The following is a 21,738-nucleotide window of genomic DNA, read 5'->3' as shown; positions in this document are numbered from 1 at the left end:
GCGGATCCTAGAGGCTGGAGGTGCTGTGACGGGCCCTGGAGGTTGGAGATGCAGTGATGGGCCCTGGAGGTGGGAGGTGCTGTGGCAGGCCCTGGAGGGTTGGAGGTGCTGTGGCGGGCCCTGGAGGGTTGGAGGTGCTGTGGCGGGCCCTGGAGGGTTGGAGGTGCTGTGGCGGGCCCTGGAGGGTTGGAGGTGCTGTGGCGGGCCCTGGAGGGTTGGAGGTGCTGTGGCGGGCCCTGGAGGGTTGGAGGTGCTGTGGCGGGCCCTGGAGGGTTGGAGGTGCTGTGGCGGGCCCTGGAGGGTTGGAGGTGCTATGGCGGGCCCTGGAGGGTTGGAGGTGCTGTGGCGGGCCCTGGAGGGTTGGAGGTGTTGTGGCGGGCCCTGGAGGGTTGGAGGTGCTGTGACGGGCCCTGGAGGTTGGAGATGCAGTGATGGGCCTTGGAGGTTGGAGGTGCTGTTATAGTAGCTGCTTCTGTAGCTACTAATGGAGGTGGAGGACCCCTTTAAATACTAGTTTGGCTGCAGCCTGAGACACTTTCCTTCTTTAGAACAACCTTTCTGCAATGTCCTGGCAGCCGGCAGATGATCTGACGTGGCAAACATTGGCCTCTAGTAAATGCCACACACGTTTCATATCTGCAGTTTATAGCAGGCCTGTAATTAGACAGCTGACGGGCACACGTAAGATATAGAATAAGGCACCAACCCTAATAATCCTGTCATGGCCTGTATAATACACATACACACTATTTCATAACACCCCCCCCCCCCCCCCAGCACTATTATAGTATAGAGTACACCTGAGCTGCACTACCACGTGCAACCTGTGGGTAGTTGTGGCAAGAAAGCAGACATGTATTTCCTATCCTGTACAACTCTTTTAAAGGGATTGTCCACAGAGCTCTGAACCTGTACAATATTTTTTTTTAATTTATTTTTTTTATCAAATTCCCGACTTTTTGTAACTCACTCCTGGAAAAAAAATTTCCACTCGAACTGATGACGAGACAGGAGCCCGGACTATTTATTATACCTCATAGCAGGAAGTATCTATATACACTCAGTGATGGCAGCTGTGTGACCACCGAGCAGTCTCTCCACCTCCTCCCTCTCTCTTTCCTCCCTCTCTTCTCCTCTCTCTCTCGCGCTCTGTATCTCTTGCTCTTCTCCCTCTTCTCTCCATATACACATTTCCCTATTTTTTAGCCTCAGACAACCTTTTGTTTGTTTTCTGTTTTTTTGCTGTTAGTTGTGGTGCTGCCCCTTGTTGTTGCTGGTGCTACCCTTTGTTGCTGTTGCTGCCCCTTGATGTTGTTAGTTGTGGTGCTGCCCCTTGTTGTTGCTTCCCTTTGGTGTTGGTGCTGCCCCTTGTTGTTGCTTCCCTTTGGTGTTGGTGCTGCCCCTTGGTGTTGTTAGTTGTGGTGCTGCCCCTTGGTGTTGTTAGTTGTGGTGCTGCCCCTTGGTGTTGGTGTTGCCCTTTGGTATTGTTAGTTGTGGTGCTGCCCCTTGTTGTTGCTGGTGCTGCCCCTTGGTGTTGGTGTTGCCCTTTGGTATTGTTAGTTGTGGTGCTGCCCCTTGTTGCTGTTGCTGCCCTTTGGTGTTGTTAGTTGTGGTGCTGCCCCTTGTTGTTGCTGGTGCTGCCCCTTGGTGTTGGTGCTGCCCCTTGGTGTTGTTAGTTGTGGTGCTGCCCCTTGTTGTTGCTGGTGCTGCCCTTTGTTGCTGTTGCTGCCCCTTGGTGTTGGTGTTGCCCCTTGGTATTGTTAGTTGTGGTGCTGCCCCTTGTTGCTGTTGCTGCCCTTTGGTGTTGTTAGTTGTGGTGCTGCCCCTTGTTGTTGCTAGTGCTGCCCCTTGTTGTTGTTGCTGCCCGTTGGTGTTGGTGCTGCCCCTTGGTGCTGTTAGTTGTGGTGCTGCCCTTCGTTGCTGCCCCTTGTTGTTAGTTGTGGTGCTGCCCTTCGTTGCTGCCCCTTGTTGTTAGTTGTGGTGCTGCCCCTTGTTGTTGCTGTTGCTGCTCCTTATTGTTGGTGGTGGTGCTGCCCTTTGTTGCTGTTGCTGACCCTTGGTGTTGCTGGTGCTACCCCTTGTTGTTGCTGGTGCTGCCCCTTGGTGTTGCTGGTGCTACCCCTTGTTGTTGCTGGTGCTGCCCCTTGTTGTTTGCTGGTGCTGCCCCTTGTTGTTTGCTGGTGCTGCCCCTTGTTGTTTGCTGGTGCTGCCCCTTGTTGTTTGCTGGTGCTGCCCCTTGTTGTTTGCTGGTGCTGCCCCTTGTTGTTTGCTGGTGCTGCCCCTTGTTGTTTGCTGGTGCTGCCCCTTGTTGTTTGCTGGTGCTGCCCCTTGTTGTTTGCTGGTGCTGCCCCTTGTTGTTTGCTGGTGCTGCCCCTTGTTGTTTGCTGGTGCTGCCCCTTGTTGTTTGCTGGTGCTGCCCCTTGGTGGTGGTGCTGCCCCTTGGTGTTGCTGGTGCTGCCCTTTGTTGCTGCTGTTGCCGCCCCTTGTTCTTGCTGATGCCTCCCCCCACCACACACATTGCTCCCAGGGTGCAGTGTCTCTAATTGCCCCCGCTATCCCATCACTAGGATGCCATGGGGCAGCTCACTGAGGGCCGGCCCTTTGATGTGCCCATTATCTGCCGGTCCATCTCCTCACATCTCTGGGGGGTTCCTGATTGAAAGGAGGACCCATCTGGATTTTCTATTAGGAGTAGAATAGAGGAAGCGATGAGAAGCAGGAAGCCGGAGGGGGGCGGAAATTCTCCCAAAACATAAAGCTCTATATGTATCCCCCCCCCCCCATCCTTCAAACCCACCGCCTTCCTCCCGATTCCCACAGACATCACAAGGTTTGGATATTTCATGTCACAAGGGGGAGGAGGGGGCTGGAACGAGGTCACAGGACCAAATCCTACACAAAAGCCATACAAAATGCAGAGCACAAGAGATGAGCAACATGGGATGTGGTTAATGGCGGGCGACGGGCGAGCGGCGGCCGAAATATTTATGTGGTGACTTTATATATTGCTTCATTATCACAAAAACTCCCATAATCCTTTGCCCGCCAGGCTGCACTTTTACCATTCTGCCTAAATTGCGCCCCGGTGCGCCCATCAATCATACAACCTATCTAGCTGCAGAGCCCGATCCTTCTCAGAGCTGACATCTTGCTACGGTTCTATCCAGTCTTGAGAATCTTAAGAAAACAGTCTTTAAAATCTATTGTTCCTGTCAGCAGCCCCTATGCACAACTCTGTGTGCGTCCATGGTGTAGTCAGACCCTGCAGTCCTATTGCTATTGAACTCTATGACAGAAATGACATGTTGTCCTCAGTAGTGCAGCCTCAGGCTGTCAGACATGTCGGGCCCGGAGAGTCTCTGCTGTTATTTATGTTCCCTTTTTGTTTTTTGCTCCCCCTGCAGTCGCTGCTCTTCTGGGCGCTGGTCATCGCCGTCTGTGCTTTCCTCAATCTGCTATTTGTCACCATCTATCTCATCTGCTTCTGCTGCTGCAAGAAGGAAGAAGACACCGAAACCAAAAAGACCGGTTCCTGCTGCGTCACGTGGACCGCCACCGTCTCCGGCCTCCTGTGCTGGTGAGTCGTGTCATGTATGGGGGGATGACGGTGTGGGGGGGAAATGCTACTCATACGTAGAAACATAGTCTGATTCATTCAATTCAGCTTTCCCAGGAAGAGACAAACCGTTCTGGAGCTTGGGAAAGCTGGGTGACCATACTATCGCTATGCAAGTTATATTCTCTTTTCTTCCCCTATCAGTCTGTCTTTGTAGAATGGGAGGAAATCCACGCAAACACGGGGAGAACATACAAACTCCTTGCAAATGTTGTTCCTGGCAGGATTTGAACCCAGGACTCCAGTGCTGCAAGGCTGCAATACTAACCACTGAGCCTGCAAGGCTGCAATACTAACCACTGAGCCTGCAAGGCTGCAATACTAACCACTGAGCCCCCACAAGTTATATCCTTGTACTAGACAATAGTCAGGCCAGGCAGGGTCGGTGCTGTATGTGTAACGTGGCTCTGCCCCCGGATGCCATGGCTGCAATCTCTTCCCCAGCACAGCAGGGGTCCTGGCCCCGGCCCACGAATCTCTTTGATTAGATTTTGCTCTCTCCTAGGGCTTAGCATGAGGATTGTGTGTATAATCCCGGAGCGGTACGTCGGGATCAGGGGGTGTGCAGGGGAAGTGACAGGGCCGCCACAGTCACATCGTAATTCCCTTTTACACTGCTCGGGAATTAATCCCATCTGTTGGCGCTGGACCGGAAGAGCGAGGCCCTGGCGCTGAAGGGGTTAGTGCGTGACCCGATCCAGTTACTATCATTTGCTATAATGCAGGGGGCGGTGATGGCGTATGGGGTAAAGGGTGACCCAATCCAGACTGAAAAACAAGCAGGGGCCAAAAGAGTTCAGCTCTGAAGTGAGCAGAATTATGCGAGACAAGATGGGTTACGCGGGTCCTAGAGAGTGACCGAGTGACAGGCAAAGAAGCCACGTGAGAGATAACATGGCTGTCGGACTTACGAGACAAACGCTCGGTCGAAGGAGTTAAGAAAACTGTTCCGTTCCTGTTTCCCTCTGTTCCCGACCCCCCACCGTTTGCTCCACATGTAGGGCTTATTGAAGTGCGCAGTATTTCCTGTTGTGCAGATGAGTTTTGTTTCTCGCCGCAGGGTTCGGGCCGGGAGGATATCAATGTGTAATACAGTGTGACTTGTATACGGTGCACGCGGTGAGCGGTCATGTGACATCATTACAGCGCAGTGCTGCCGGCGGCAATGCTCTTCCGAATACATAAACCTTTTATGGCCTCCTTCCGCAGCCCCTCACTCCACCGTACTTGGCTTGTCATCTCCAGGCCTCTGTGTACTGACATTATCCTGATGGGTCACTGTGTCATACAAGGTCAACATAGTATTGTATAGTGAGCGCAGCTCTGGAGTATAATACAGGATAAGTAATGTAATGTATGTACACAGTGACTGTACTAGCAGAATAGTGAGCGCAGCTCTGGAGTATAATACAGGATAAGTAATGTAATGTATGTACACAGTGACTGTACCAGCAGAATAGTGAGCGCAGCTCTGGAGTATAATACAGGTTAAGTAATGTAATGTATGTACACAGTGACTGTACTAGCAGAATAGTGAGCGCAGCTCTGGAGTATAATACAGGTTAAGTAATGTAATGTATGTACACAGTGACTGTACCAGCAGAATAGTGAGCGCAGCTCTGGAGTATAATACAGGATCAGTAATGTAATGTATGTACACAATGACTGCACCAGCAGAATAGTGAGCGCAGCTCTGGAGTATAATACAGGATCAGTAATGTAATGTATGTACACAATGACTGCACCAGCAGAATAGTGAGCGCAGCTCTGGAGTATAATACAGGATCAGTAATGTAATGTATGTACACAGTGACTGCACCAGCAGAATAGTGAGCGCAGCTCTGGAGTATAATACAGGATCAGTAATGTAATGTATGTACACAGTGACTGCACCAGCAGAATAGTGAGCGCAGCTCTGGAGTATAATACAGGATAAGTAATGTAATGTATGTACACAGTGACTGCACCAGCAGAATAGTGAGCGCAGCTCTGGAGTATAATACAGGATAAGTAATGTAATGTATGTACACAGTGACTGCACCAGCAGAATAGTGAGCGCAGCTCTGGAGTATAATACAGGATAAGTAATGTAATGTATGTACACAGTGACTGTACCAGCAGAATAGTGAGCGCAGCTCTGGAGTATAATACAGGATAAGTAATGTAATGTATGTACACAATGACTGCACCAGCAGAATAGTGAGCGCAGCTCTGGAGTATAATACAGGATAAGTAATGTAATGTATGTACACAGTGACTGTACCAGCAGAATAGTGAGCGCAGCTCTGGAGTATAATACAGGATCAGTAATGTAATGTATGTACACAATGACTGCACCAGCAGAATAGTGAGCGCAGCTCTGGAGTATAATACAGGATCAGTAATGTAATGTATGTACACAATGACTGCACCAGCAGAATAGTGAGCGCAGCTCTGGAGTATAATACAGGATCAGTAATGTAATGTATGTACACAGTGACTGCACCAGCAGAATAGTGAGCGCAGCTCTGGAGTATAATACAGGATCAGTAATGTAATGTATGTACACAGTGACTGCACCAGCAGAATAGTGAGCGCAGCTCTGGAGTATAATACAGGATAAGTAATGTAATGTATGTACACAATGACTGCACCAGCAGAATAGTGAGCGCAGCTCTGGAGTATAATACAGGATAAGTAATGTAATGTATGTACACAGTGACTGCACCAGCAGAATAGTGAGCGCAGCTCTGGAGTATAATACAGGATAAGTAATGTAATGTATGTACACAGTGACTCTACCAGCAGAATAGTGAGCGCAGCTCTGGAGTATAATACAGGATAAGTAATGTAATGTATGTACACAGTGACTCTACCAGCAGAATAGTGAGCGCAGCTCTGGAGTATGATGTAGGGAAAATCACTGTGAGCAAAACAGATTTGACACATGAATTCACCAAAATGAGAGCTTTCCATGTACTGCCCTGTCCCCAGGCTTTGTTTTAGGGCTGTAACACTATCTGAGAGTTTTGTCCGGAGTGCCCCTTTAAGTCCATGTTCTCAGGAAACTTCACTCCAGTAATTCTGTAACATCTTTCATCATCATCAAAGCCCCCGCCGAATCAGTCTTACTTGGCACTCAGCATCCAAAATTCGCCTTCTTCTAGCCACATTACCTTATCAGCGTCTAGACAAATGCTGGAGGGAGAGGAATATGCTGGCAGCCTGACAGAGCGGAGACGGCAGAGATTGTCAGCTCCTCCGGGTCAGGACCTGCTTCTTATTAATGAGCCCGAGCTAATTACGTTTTAATATGATTCACTCTAGACCTTGCATGGGACAATATATAGATGCAGAACTAAGCATAAAACACAACGTCTCATAAAACGTCCTGTTATTATAGGGCATGTGTGGGCTCAGAATATAAGGCTTTCCCTCCAGAAACAGCGCCACTCTTTGTGGCTGGTTGTGGCTGGTATAGCAGCTCTTCCCTACAAGAAACAGTCTGTAGATATGGCTGAGCCCCATTCATTTCAATGAGTCTGAGCTGTAAACTGGCCATGTGATCAATAAACATGGATAGCGGCCCTGAAATCGCTATATGAAATGGTATATAGCTAGGCCTGACTTATGGGAACCCTACAGTACGGTACTATAATAGTATATAGCCACCTCCTGTTTTATGGGAACCCTACAGTACAGTACTATAATAGTATATAGTCACCTCCTGTCTTATGGGAACCCTACAGTACGGTACTATAATAGTATATAGTCACCTCCTGTCTTATGGGAACCCTACAGTACGGTACTATAATAGTATATAGTCACCTCCTGTCTTATGGGAACCCTACAGTACGGTACTATAATAGTATATAGTCACCTCCTGACTTATGGGAACCCTACAGTACGGTACTATAATAGTATATAGCCACCTCCTGTCTTATGGGAACCCTACAGTACGGTACTATAATAGTATATAGTCACCTCCTGTTTTATGGGAACCCTACAGTACGGTACTGTAATAGTATATAGCCACCTCCTGTCTTATGGGAACCCTACAGTACGGTACTGTAATAGTATATAGCCACCTCCTGTCTTATGGGAACCCTACAGTACGGTACTATAATAGTATATAGCCACCTCCTGACTTATGGGAACCCTACAGTACGGTACTATAATAGTATATAGCCACCTCCTGTCTTATGGGAACCCTACAGTACGGTACTATAATAGTATATAGCCACCTCCTGTCTTATGGGAACCCTACAGTACGGTACTATAATAGTATATAGCCACCTCCTGTTTTATGGGAACCCTACAGTACGGTACTATAATAGTATATAGCCACCTCCTGTCTTATGGGAACCCTACAGTACGGTACTATAATAGTATATAGCCACCTCCTGTCTTATGGGAACCCTACAGTACGGTACTATAATAGTATATAGCCACCTCCTGTTTTATGGGAACCCTACAGTACGGTACTATAATAGTATATAGCCACCTCCTGTCTTATGGGAACCCTACAGTACAGTACTATAATAGTATATAGCCACCTCCTGTCTTATGGGAACCCTACAGTACAGTACTATAATAGTATATAGCTAGGCCTGACTTATGGGAACCCTACAGTACTGTAATAGTATATAGCTGCGGCCTGACTTATGGGAACCCTACAGTACAGTACTATAATAGTATATAGTCACCTCCTGTCTTATGGGAACCCTACAGTACGGTACTATAATAGTATATAGCTAGGCCTGACTTATGGGAACCCTACAGTACTGTAATAGTATATAGCTGCGGCCTGACTTATGGGAACCCTACAGTACAGTACTATAATAGTATATAGCCACCTCCTGTCTTATGGGAACCCTACAGTACAGTACTATAATAGTATATAGCCACCTCCTGTCTTATGGGAACCCTACAGTACGGTACTATAATAGTATATAGCCACCTCCTGTCTTATGTGAACCCTTCAGTACGGTACTATAATAGTATATAGTCACCTCCTGTCTTATGGGAACCCTACAGTACAGTACTATAATAGTATATAGCTACGGCCTGACTTATGGGAACCCTACAGTACAGTACTATAATAGTATATAGTCACCTCCTGTCTTATGGGAACCCTACAATACAGTACTATAATAGTATATAGCTACGGCCTGACTTATGGGAACCCTACAGTACGGTACTATAATAGTATATAGTCACCTCCTGTCTTATGGGAACCCTACAGTACAGTACTATAATAGTATATAGTCACCTCCTGTCTTATGGGAACCCTACAGTACAGTACTATAATAGTATATAGTCACCTCCTGACTTATGGGAACCCTACAGTACGGTACTATAATGGTATATAGCTACGGCCTGACTTATGGGATCTCTACAGTACGATACTATCATGGTATATAGGTCCAGCCTGAGTTATGGGAACCCTACAGTACAGTACTGTAATAGTATATAGCTAGACCTGACTTATGGGAACCCTACAGTACTGTAATAGTATATAGCTAGGCCTGACTTATGGGAACCCTACAGTGCTGTACTATCATGGTATATAGCCACGGCCTGTGTTATGGGAACTCTACAGTGCGGTACTATCATGGTATATAGGTCCATCCTGACTTATGGGAACCCTGACTGATCAGTCAGAGATTTGCTGCCTCTTCTTTCTGAGGATTGGGGGGGGAGGGGGGGTCTCGGCAGCCTGAAAGTGAATGCTTATTTCTTCCTATGGTCAGAATACCCCTTTAAATTCCCCTAAATGCTATGTATAACCAGAAAAGGCCAATGGCCTGAGCGTCAAGTACTGCAATGAAGAATATCAGGACAGCGAGCGGCAAGGCTTAATAATCTAAATGGAGCGCTAAGCCCGGACTTCACATCCTAATCTAATAAAACCTCGTTTTATAGAAATGTCCCCTGTATGGGAGAAAATTGTACAATAAGCAGATTCCAAGCAAAACATCCTTTAAAAAAACGTTACTTAAGAAATTACCGGATTTGGGTTTTTTTACCTTTTATTTTATGTGAAAAAAATTGATAGAAATTGAGAAATGTGAAAATTTTATAAAAATATAAATCTGATAAAAGATCTTTCTATATAACGATATAGGACGGCGACAAATCCAGACAGCAGCAGCGCAGGGAACGGCGGCCACAGTCATTTGCAGGGGTTTTGGGAGGGTCCTAGAGGCCGGACCCCATCCAGCATAATGTTACGGCTTATCCTAGTGATCGCTTTGGATTAGTGGGGGTCCCAGGGGTCATTCAGTATTGGCCTAGTCCATAACTTAAAGTTGGCCTCTGGGACAACTTCTTAAAATTGGGGGCCAACTCTAGAGGTCAGGCCCCGCCAATCCTAATGTGATGGTGGGGATCTTAGAGGTCGGTCCCCAATGACTAGAAAGTGATGGGATATCCTGTTTTAGGATTGGTGGGGGTCCCAGAGTTTGGACTCTCCATTTATCAAGTGATGGTCTATCCTAGCGGCCTCTTAATAATAATAATAATAATAATAATAATAATAATAATAATAATACATTTTATTTATATAGCGCCAACATACTCCGCAGCGCTGTACAATTTATAGGGTTCAGATACAGACATACATAACAAAGAACGTCATTTCACACAATGGGACTGAGGGCCCTGCTCAAAAGAGCTTACAATCTATGAGGTAGAGAGGGTGACACGAGGTAGCAGGGGCGGCATTGCTTATACAGTGTTCAGACAATTTTGTGCATTAGGAATTGTGATAGGCTTGTCTGAAAAGATGCGTCTTTAGTTTGCGTTTGAAACTGTAGAAGTTGGGAGTTAATCTGATTGTCCGGGGTAGAGCATTCCAGAGAAGTGGTGCAGCTCGGGAGAAGTCTTGTATACGAGCATGGGAGGTTCTGATAATAGAGGATGTAAGTGTTAGGTCATTGAGTGAGCGGAGAGCACGGGTTGGGCGGTAGACAGAGATGAGGGAGGAAATGTAGGGAGGTGCGGCATTATGGAGAGCCTTGTGGATGAGGGGGATAACTTTATATTTTATTCTATAATGAATAGGCAGCCAATGTAGTGACTGGCACAGACCGGAGGCATCGCTGTAGCGTCTAGCCTGATAGATGAGCCTGGCCGCTGCATTCAGAATAGATTGTAGAGGAGAGAGTTTAGTGAGGGGAAGACCGATTAGTAAGGAGTTACAGTAGTCAAGGCGAGAATGAATCAGAGAGACAATAAGTGTCTTTAGTGTATCTCTGGTAAGGAAAGGGCGTATTCTGGAGATGTTTTTGAGGTGGAGGTGACATGAACGTGCGAGTGATTCAATATGAGGGGTGAAGGAAAGGTCTGCGTCAAATATGACCCCAAGGCAGCGGGCCTGCTGCCTAGGAGTTATAGTAAGGCCTGAGACTGCAATGGATATATCAGGGACAGATCTGTTAGATGGTGGAAACAGTAGTAGTTCAGTCTTAGAGAGATTTAGTTTCAGATAGAGCGAGGACATGATATTAGAGACAGCAGAGAGACAGTCACTGGTGTTCTGAATGAGTGCAGGGGTGATGTCACGGGAAGATGTGTATAATTGGGTGTCATCAGCATAAAGATGGTACCTGAAGCCAAATCTGGCGATGGTTTGTCCAATGGGGGCTGTGTAGAGAGAAAAGAGCAGGGGGCCGAGGACCGAGCCCTGAGGAACCCCAACAGCAAGGGAAAGAGGGGAGGAAACAGAGCCCACAAATGATACACTGAAAGTGCGGCCTGAGAGATAAGAGGAGAACCAGGAGAGCGCAGTGTCATTGAGGCCGACTGAGCGGAGCATAGTAAGGAGAAGTTGATGGTCAACAGTGTCAAAAGCTGCAGAGAGGTCCAGAAGAATAAGAAGAGAGAAGTCACCATTGGATTTAGCCTTTAGTAGATCATTAGAGACTTTTGTGAGAGCTGTTTCAGTAGAGTGCAGAGCGCGGAAACCAGATTGTAAGGGGTCAAGCAGAGAGTTAGCAGAGAGATAACGGATTAACCGAGAATAAACCAGGCGTTCCAAAAGTTTAGAGATGAAGGGGAGGTTAGAGACGGGTCGATAGTTAGCAGCACAGGATGGGTCCAGGGAGGGTTTTTTCAGTAGCGGGATTATAACAGCATGCTTGAAGGAGGATGGGAAGATTCCAGAAGAGAGAGAGAGGTTAAATATTTTAGTAAGGTAAGTAGTGACAGCAGGGGACAGAGATTGGAGAAGGTGTGAGGGGAAGGGGTCACTACTGCAGGTTGTGGGGCGAGATGAAGAAAGTAGCTGGGAAACTTCCTCTTCTGTGACAGGTTCAAAAGATGAGAATGGACAGTCTAAAGTGTGGCTGGTGAGGGGATCAGTACTATCGTAGGTGTGGGAGTCAATGCCACCTGGGGCTTGGGCAGTAATTTCCTGACGGATCTTATCAATTTTATCATGGAAATACATGGCCAGGTCATCAGCACTAAGGTCTGTGAATGGCGTCTGCACCTTGGGTGTGAGTAAGGAGTGAAAGGTTTCAAAAAGCCTTTTAGGGTTGCTGGAGAGAGAAGAGATGAGGGCGGTGAAATAGTCTTGTTTGGCAAGGTAAAGGGCAGAGCTATATGTTTTAAGCATAAACTTGAAGTGGAGGAAATCTGCAGGTGAGCGTGATTTTCTCCATAGACGTTCGGCACACCTAGAGCAGCGCTGAAGAAATCGTGTCTGTGGCGTGTGCCAGGGCTGATGCCTCCTATGTGGGACTTTACGAGTGGAGGGGGGAGCAACCTCATCCAATGCATTTTTGAGGGTATCATTATAGTGACTGGTGGCCAGATTGGGACAGGAGATTGAAGAGATAGGGGACAGGGAGGACTGTAGAGTATCTGAGAGGTGCTGGGTGTCAATAGCACGCAAGTTCCTATATGTGTGATGGGTAGGGGCGTCTTGTGAAGGGGAGAGGGCACTGATGGTGAGAGATAGAAGGTTATGATCAGAGAGGGGCAGAGCAGAGTTAGTAAATTTAGAGACTGTGAGGAGTCGATGGAAGACTAGATCAATCGTGTTACCGTCTATATGTGTGGCGGAAGAAGAACATTGTGAGAGACCAAGAGAAGTGGTTAATGAGAGAAACTGTGAGGCAGCCGGGGAGTGAGGGGGGGCAATAGGGATGTTAAAGTCACCCATGATGAGGGTAGGAATGTCACTGGATAAAAAGTGGGGAAGCCAAGAAGCAAAGTGGTCCAAAAATTGGTAGGGTGAGCCAGGTGGGCGGTAGATCACAGCTACATGTAAGGAGAGTGGCCGGAAAAGTCTGATAGCATGGACTTCAAATGAGGAGAATGTGAGTGAGGGGACCGGGGGAATGGACTGAAAAATGCACTGCGGTGACAGCAGTAATCCTACCCCACCACCCTGCCTGTTGTCAGGCCTAGAGGTATGTGAGAATTGTAGGCCACCATGACACAGAGCAGCAGGGGAGGCAGTGTCTGCCTGCTGGATCCAAGTTTCAGTAAAGGCGAGCAGGCCGAGGGATTTACTAAGGAATAAGTCATTAATATATTCTAGTTTGTTACACACTGAGCGGGCGTTCCAGAGAGAGCAGTTAAAGGAGACAGGGGAGAGATGAGGGGAAGGAACACGGTAAATATTGATGAGGTTTGTAGGCCTTCTATGTGTGCAGGGAGAAGAGTTAGTGAAGGAAGGAGGGCCGGGGTTAGGAGAGATGTCCCCAGCAGCGAGGAGGAGTAACATGGACAGAGACAGAAGGTGGTTCAGGGATTTATGTGGGCGCTTCTGTTTGGTGTCACTGCTAAAGGAATAAAGGGATGATTAAAGAGTGTGAAAAGTGTGTGAGAGCTGTACATGGGAGAAGGAAGAAAATAGGGACTGATATGGATGGAGTGTACTGGTGGTAGAGATGGAGGAGAGATCTGCAGGAAGACAATGGCTAAGATAGTAAGAGACAGTGCAGCTACAGGATACCATGAGGTAAAACTTGTTGTTTTAGGTTGAAATTTACCTGGTGTTCTGCCATGGTTAGCCTGTTCCGTGCCCTGTTTAAGTGCACTTTGGTTAATCTGCACTTCGGTTAATCTGCACTTCGGTTAATCTGCACTTCGGTTAAGATGCAATTTGGTTAAGATGCATGCTGCAGATGAGATGCCCCCGCATATGAGATGCACCCCATAAGCTATATCTACTTATATAGGAAAGCACAGCTTCAGACTAGCACTAATTTAAGTCGTTAACTAATTAATCTACAAACTGTGACACATGAGGAGACTGGCAGTGTGGATCCAAGTAAACACTTGGCCAGAAACACCAATAAAATCAGTGAAGATCAAAAGACTGACACTAGTGCAGATAAGAAGACATGGAAGTGCAAAAAATATACAGCCTGGATGAAATGCTAGGATATAGTTCAGTAATCAGGCAGAGGTGAAATACAGGATTATATACCATTGAATATTACAGCAGATGATCGAAGGGAGAATTCAGACAGCAAGCAGAGGTGGGTTCAATAGCAGATTATATACCATTGAATATTACAGCAGATGATCATTCTCATTATTGTTGGGGGTCCCAAAGGTTGGACCCCACCAATCGTAATGTGTTGGAATATCCTAGCGGCCCCTTCATTCCCAGAATGGGTTGGGGTCTCAGAGGTTTGACCTCACTCCTTATAAGATGACGGCCTATCCTATTGACTTGCCATCACTTTGACATGAGAATACCTTTCGGAAAAAAAAAATTAAAAATTACTGTAAGTAAAAAATAAAAGTGAAAATTTTGGAAATAAATTAAAATTTATATTTTGTACATTTTGTATACATATACTACATGGACCAGGAATAAAAATTTGCTTTGTAAAAAATTTTTAAAAATGTAAAAAAAAATTAAAACATTAAATATAAATTCTATATAGAAGTAGATTTGGGTTCCGCTCCCTCACTTGGTCTGGCCCTTGGTTTCCAAGCACCGTAGCAGATGATACCTGAAGTAGGATTGATAATTGTTATCTTACAGTCTCCGCCTCTTATTACCTTCACTTTGCGCGATTCTAGACTATTATTACGCAAACCGCGCAAATTGCCGGGGAAAAAAAAAAGAATCAGTGCGATTGATTGTCACTTAGAGATGACAGGCGTGGATCGGTCGGGGGAGGGGAGGGTGGCGAAGGTTCAGTTCCGAGCCAGTAAATGGCCTGTCAGAAGGATCTTGTTATATAACAAAACCTCAGGGCGGTTTTTAGCAGCCAATGCCTTAAAATAGCAGCGTACGTTATCTCCCGCTATACAAAAGACTCCGCCGAGGGCTCAATTATTCAGGCAGCGCCTGAGCAGAACGGACAGGGGGGGCGACCAGCAGAGAATAGGAGGCCCCATTATTGTCACCGTGCAAAGGAATATACCAGTAAGAGGTCTGCTGAGGAAGCTTAGGCACCCTCCCCCCACCCCACCCCACCCCCGACCATGTTTGTATACACTTGTATAGGGTGGCCATTGCATGTACTAAACATATACCCAGCACTGGTGAGTTGTCTTCTGCTGGCCTCATAGACCCTGTTGTTGGCCACCATTATATCTGATCCTGGTTGGCTTTTTGTCCTATCAAGCAGCCAGTAGTCTAGAAGGAAAGTCATGTTTCCAACATGTTCACTTGGGCCTTCTTTCCCGTGGGACGGCAAGTGTCGGCCTTCTTTCCCGTGGGACGGCAAGTGTCGGCCTTCTTTCCCGTGGGACGGCAAGTGTCGGCCTTCTTTCCCGTGGGACGGCAAGTGTCGGCCTCCTTTCCCGTGGGACGGCGAGTGTCGGCCTCCTTTCCCGGGGGACGGCGAGTGTCGGCCTCCTTTCCCGGGGGACGGCGAGTGTCGGCCTCCTTTCCCGGGGGACGGCGAGTGTCGGCCTCCTTTCCCGGGGGACGGCGAGTGTCGGCCTCCTTTCCCGGGGGACGGCGAGTGTCGGCCTCCTTTCCCGGGGGACGGCGAGTGTCGGCCTCCTTTCCCGGGGGACGGCGAGTGTCGGCCTCCTTTCCTGAGCAATGGTGGCTTTTTGGCTACTTTTATGGGATGGCCAGTTATGGCTTCCTTTTACATCATGACGGGTGGCTTCTGCCTATGAAGCAGCCTGGATCACAAACAGTTACTACATGTAAGAATTTGGAAGTTTTTTTTTTTTCTTTATGACAGAACGCTCCAGGTGTGATCCCCGTTATTGTATAATTGTTCCGTTCCGACCGCCATTCGCTATTGCCGATCATTACACCATTGTTCACCCGCACTTTAATTTTTTCATGTGTTGATTATATCGGTATACGACATTGCTAGACCACAGGGATATATTGACACCCCCTCCTGTGTTTTTGTCTTTTACAGTGCTGCGGTTGGCATCGGTTTCTACGGCAACAGCGAGACCAACGATGGCGTCTACCAGCTTACGTACTCTCTGGATGATGCCAATCACACCCTAGCAGGGATTGACACTCTGGTAGGTGCCAGAAAATAAATATGTGCCTCTCCTAGAGCTCGCCGTAAATTGCAGAGAAGACATATGTGCCGCCTCTCTCCGTATGTCGGAGTATATAGGTATTTTTTTATTTTGCGCCTGGCAGAAATGAATGATCCTGGCAGCTGTGGCTGGAAACGCAGCGGAGACCGAGCAGCACAATAGCTGAACTTACTTCTGTGAAATTCCTATGGACTGTGACTAATGGAGAGAAGGATCTGGTGCGAGGCGCTGACTGGTCTGTTTGGAGCCATCTGTCGGAAAGTGGAGAGACAGGGGGATGAATATAAGACACTATAGGGCGAGGGGGGAAGCGTACATTGTTATATATGGGATTGGAAACAAAGGCATAAACAGCGCCACCTCTGTGTGTGGTCATGTCTGGCGCTGCAGCTTAGTCACATTCAGTTTAACTGAGTTGCAATACTATGTAAGGACTAAAGACAAGAGTGGCGCTGTTTTCTGAGACAGGCTCCATCACATGTCCATTGAATACTTGCATTAAGGACTATGAAACCTCTTTTCTTGGGACTCTGTATTGTCCTTCCTCCGTTATGACTCCTGGAAATTTACAGCTGGGTGTTGCCAGTGCCTTTTTAATTCGCCAGGCCCTTTGCTGTCTGGTATTGTCAGCACTGATTCTACAGTGTCATTGTGTAAAGATACGGCTGGGAATTGTAAGGATTAATGTATATATTTCCAGGAGGAATAAATGAGGGACACAGAATTGTTATTTTATGGAGAATGCAAGTATTTACTAAAAGAGATGAGAACTGCCAGATCATTTATAAGTGAAGTTAGTTGTCATACCAGACCTGTCCATGAACAAGAGTGGCACTGTTTCTGGAAAAAACAAAACTGTATTGTTTTTTTTATTTTTAGTGTCATGCAGATTCTGTAAAGAGCTGGGTAACTGCACTTAGATGAGTTGCCACTCAGCTTTTCCTGGCTCCTAAATGGCTAAGTGACTCAAAGCGGAAGATTTGGAATACAGCAGCGTTCTCCTGCGAGAGTAATATAGTGGTTGTAAGGATTTTCCGATATCCAGGGATGTTCGGTTTTGTTTAGGAGAGGTGATAGACAGACATATATGGGACAGAATTACAGATAGATATGATAGATAGATAGATAGATAGATAGATAGATAGATAGATAGATAGATAGGAGATGGATGGATGGATAGATAGATAGATAGATAGATAGATAGATAGATAGATAGGGGATAGATAGATAGATAGATAGATAGATAGATAGATAGATAGATAGATAGGAGATAGATAGATAGGAGATAGATAGATAGATAGGTAGATAGATAGATAGGAGATAGATAGATAGGAGATAGATAGATAGATAGGTAGATAGATAGATAGATAGATAGGAGATGGATAGATAGATAGATAGGTAGATAGATAGATAGATAGATAGGAGATAGATAGGTAGATAGATAGATAGATAGATAGATAGATAGATAGATAGATAGGAGATAGATACAGTTTTATGTCCTTACTTTTTGGATTGACACATCTTGATATGAAATGATCGGCTTTGAAGAAACCCTTTTATGTTTTGCCCATTCTATTAAAGTAAAAGGTTTTTCTTATGTTTTTCTCGGTGCCGTCCGCTCGGGCCGCCCCTGTATGTGATCGCCAGCGGCAGGGTACGGCGGACACATCTGTAGATACATAGATGGATTGTCTTTTGTACCGCAGACACATTATAGGCTTTCAGTGGAATCTGCTTTTGTGCTGACTCCGGTCAGTGGGTTTTGCTTGCCTTGCGGCATCAGATATCACTACTTATGGGTTTGTCGATGGACTCCCTGTATAGACTGCCCGCTCCCTGTAAAGAGCCCATTTAATTCCCTGTGAAGTGCAGAACCTATTACATCTGCGGGGAATCGGCCTCACCTCTCATTTCCTCTCTCTCTCTCCAGACCGCGCCACCTCCCCCACCCTCCCTCTGTATGGTGCCCGCTGCTTTAACCCAACAGCTGGGCATCTTGGCTCCCTCCCCCACTGCTTTCTAGCCATCAGACTTTAATCCTCCACCCCTGGGGATGTTTCCGTCGCTGCAGCCTGTGAATTACCATCTTGGATTTGGCAAGCGGAGGGAATGAGAACATGCAAAGCTTTGGCAAGACTAGCCCACATAGCTGGCACCTGAGTCCGACACCTCACCTTCTGGGCTATTCTCTATTCTCCCAGTAGTTTCTGATCTTACCTTGTTTTGGACTACCAGAATTTTTCCACTAAAGAAATTTAAAGGGCATATGTCAAATTTTGTTTTTTGTACATCAAAAGTCCATGTCAATTTAAGAGATTTTGTAATGTGTCTTATTATTGCGAGGGGAAGTCTTCCTCACCTTACTGCAAAACCCTAGTTTTTATCATCTTGTCTGTAAGAACTGGGAGGAGGGGAGAGGAGGGAGACGCAGCTGCAGTTTCTCAGTATGAGGGACTGGAGCTCAGATGTGAGATCTGATTGGCCAAGACTACACAGGCACAACTCTTATATATCACGAGGGCATCTTTCACCTTTCAGAAGCCCCCAGTTTCCCTTTTCTTGCCCAAGAGGAGGGAGATGCAGCTGCAGTTTCTCAGTATGTGGGGACTGGAGCACAGATGTAATCTGATTAGCCAAGACTACACAGGCACAACTCTTATATCACGAGGGCATTTTAGGCATCTTTCACCTTTCGGAAGCCCCTAGTTTCCATTTTCTTGCCTAAGAGGAGGGAGATGCAGCTGCAGTTTCTCAGTATGTGGGGAAGATCTGGAAAGGGAGATATGATTGTCCCAGACCACATAGCTCAGCTCACCAGGGCATCTTATTAAGAGAAGAGGCATCATCCTCACTAGAGATGAGCGAGTACTGTTCGGATCAGCCGATCCGAACAGCACGCACGCATTGAAATGAATGGACGTGGCCGGCTGGCGTCAAACGGAAGTACCAGGTGCATCCATTAATTTCAATGCGTGCATGTTGTTTGTATTGGCTGATCTGAACAGTACTCACTCATCTCTAATCCTCACCTTCCTGAGGCTCCTAATTTCTCTTTTCTTGCATGGAAGGAGGGGAGAAGAGGGAGATGCGGCTGCAGGTTTTCAGATAAGCAGAGTAGTGATATCCAATTAGCCTAGTCCTAGATCACACAGCACAGGACTTATATCGCTCTGTGGCATCTTTTTGGTGGAAGGTTCATCTTCCTCACCTCCTTTATTTACTTGTGAGCACTTGGAGGAAGTGAGAGGAGGGAGATGCAGCTGCAAATTCTTAGTATGAGGGGGAGGACACATGCTGTACCTATGGTTGTGGCCGTAAACTTTCCCTGCAGCCCTGTCTCAATGCTTAGAATGTGGTCAAGCTGCAGTACCAGTCATAGCCACAACCATATGAACGGCGCTGTGACCTAAACCTAAAAATGATCATTTTGAATAATTTTACGGCTTGTTTGCCTGCAGCGCGACGTGACAGCTGAGCCCAGATCACTGCGCCTCTGTTAATGGATTTCTGGCTTTTTCGACAGGTGTCTGGCACCAGCTACAAGTTGAAGGAGAGTCTGGATCAGCACCTGTTACGTCTCAATGAGATCTTCGCAGCACATGGCGATTACGTCCAGACCCTGCGATTCATGCAGATCATGGCCAATAATGTCATCGCTCAGCTCTCCACGCTACCCAACTGGCAGGCGACAAGCGGCAACCTTTCCATGGTCGCCCGGCAAGCCAGCATCATTGAGTATTACAGGTAGGGAGACTATACCATGTATACGGGGCTGTGCGGCCATAATACAACCCAGGACTAGGGGACGAGGGAGGAGGGGTCCCTGCAGCGGTGTGCTGCCAAGAAAACGGACGCTGCCTATTGGATTATTCCAAAAAGTGGACGCGGACAAAGGGGGGGGGGAGTGACTATCCACCATTACATGCAGGTTATAGGGGCCATATAAGGGGGCAGTGTACTATGTGGGGGACATTATAGCGGCTGGGGACAAATAATGGTGGATTTTTAACCTGCAAATGGGTGGGCAGTTTCGGTAAAGAGGGGGCATGGCCTGAATACAGGGGGACATTCAGGCCCCCATTCTCCTGATTGCTGGGGTAGATGCTGGACAGAACGCAGCGCCCTCTACAGTAAGATGCAGCCATTGCAGTTTCACAAGTTGTTTTTTTTCCCCTTTTATTCCAGATGGCTTTCTTACCTATTTGTCTTCATCTTTGACCTGGTCATCTGTCTCGTGACCTGCTTAGGACTGGCCAAGCGTTCCAGATGCCTCCTTGTTACGTAAGTACAGAACACAGGACGGAATACGATGTTCATCCTGATCCTCCTGGTTCATCAATAACATGCTAGATTCATGCAGCACTTTTCTATCTTCATCAGTACCATACCGTTTGTATAGAGCCGTGGCAAGCACACAGGCACTTCATTGATATGGGCGGGGGCGGCACCGGACCCCTCTTCTTGTGATCGGTTGGATCTCCTTTGCTCTTCTAAGTCCATTTTAGTAAATCCTTGGGTTCTTTGAAGTAACCATTCTGATGCATCTTTTCTCATAACTCTGCATTCTGCCGTCCCTCTGTTGTTCCTCCTGGAAATGTCACTAAATTGATGACTTGATGTTACCATGTCCTTTGTGAAAGGGGAGCGTCCCTATAAGCTGCCTGGGCAATGTTAGAGTATACAGCAACACAGGGTGACGCCCAGTTGTCCATTTATTCATACATTTCCAGGAGGGATAACTGAGGAATAACACAACAGTAAAATGTAAGATGCTGCAAAATTATGGGGTATACAAGTATTTACTAAATCAGGCTCCATCACGGTCGTCTTCCGACCCCGTGTCAGTGTCTTCTATGGCCCATGGCCTCGCCCAGGAGGTCAGAAGACAACCAAGGAGGAGCACACTGAACTTTTTTGGAAAGTTTGTTACTCGTTCGCTCATCTCTATCTAGGTCGTACGCGGACTGTTTGGTCTGCAGCCGGATAAGATGGCCGCGCCGGCTATGACATCGGGATCTGGATCTAGTAATTACTTCCCATTAATAAGTTTTCTTCAGTCATCCGTCAGCGCAGGAATCGCGACGTCCACTATCGTCCTGATCTGAAGAAAATGAGGGGGGTGGATAAAGGGAATCATTTATCAAAGTCATTGCCGTGCCTGAAATAACGGAGAGATAATATCGCTGTTAATTTGTACGGACAAGTTCTTTTATCTCTATGTCTAATTAGACTCATTCTTTGCTTTAGACTCCACTCACAACCGGAGCTGCAAACATAATGAGTCCTTCCATTGGCTTCAGTGGCTTACGTATCACTGCTGACCCCAGCCGGGCCATTGTCTATGCAGACCACGTTTTCTCTGCTGCAGTGACCTAAGCTATAGGGTTATGGCAGTCAGCAGATTTATGGATGCAGCTTTGGATGTAACTAGAGTATGAGATGATATTGATGTACAGTTACTTGAATGCAGTTAAGTGCACAAGGATAAAGCGGCGGTGAATTATTTAGGAGCTACCTTTTATACCGCACAATATCCTGGTATATTTATGTTCGTGCTCGCAAAAGAAATTGAAGGGTTGTACAGGATTAGGAAAACATGGCTGCCGCCTTCCAAAAACAGCGCCATGCCTGCTTTGATATTGCAGCTCCGA

The 21,738-nt window shown here is 46.9% G+C and overlaps 1 protein-coding gene across 1 annotated transcript in view; it reads left to right on the top strand.

Annotated features, from left to right (window-relative positions):
- Positions 1-21,738, top strand: part of TTYH2 (tweety family member 2) — a 52,771-nt gene that overhangs the window by 15,249 nt on the left and 15,784 nt on the right. The window contains exons 2-5 of the mRNA XM_075279349.1: positions 3,405-3,577; positions 15,955-16,066; positions 19,611-19,831; positions 20,273-20,368. Of these exons, the coding sequence (XP_075135450.1) occupies positions 3,405-3,577; positions 15,955-16,066; positions 19,611-19,831; positions 20,273-20,368 (602 nt within the window). The remainder of the gene's footprint in view (positions 1-3,404; positions 3,578-15,954; positions 16,067-19,610; positions 19,832-20,272; positions 20,369-21,738) is intronic.

The sequence above is a fragment of the Leptodactylus fuscus genome, chromosome 6, assembly GCF_031893055.1.
Source record: "Leptodactylus fuscus isolate aLepFus1 chromosome 6, aLepFus1.hap2, whole genome shotgun sequence".
In the NCBI taxonomy this organism is placed as follows: domain Eukaryota; kingdom Metazoa; phylum Chordata; class Amphibia; order Anura; family Leptodactylidae; genus Leptodactylus; species Leptodactylus fuscus.
This window is presented reverse-complemented; position numbering and strand designations above follow the sequence as displayed.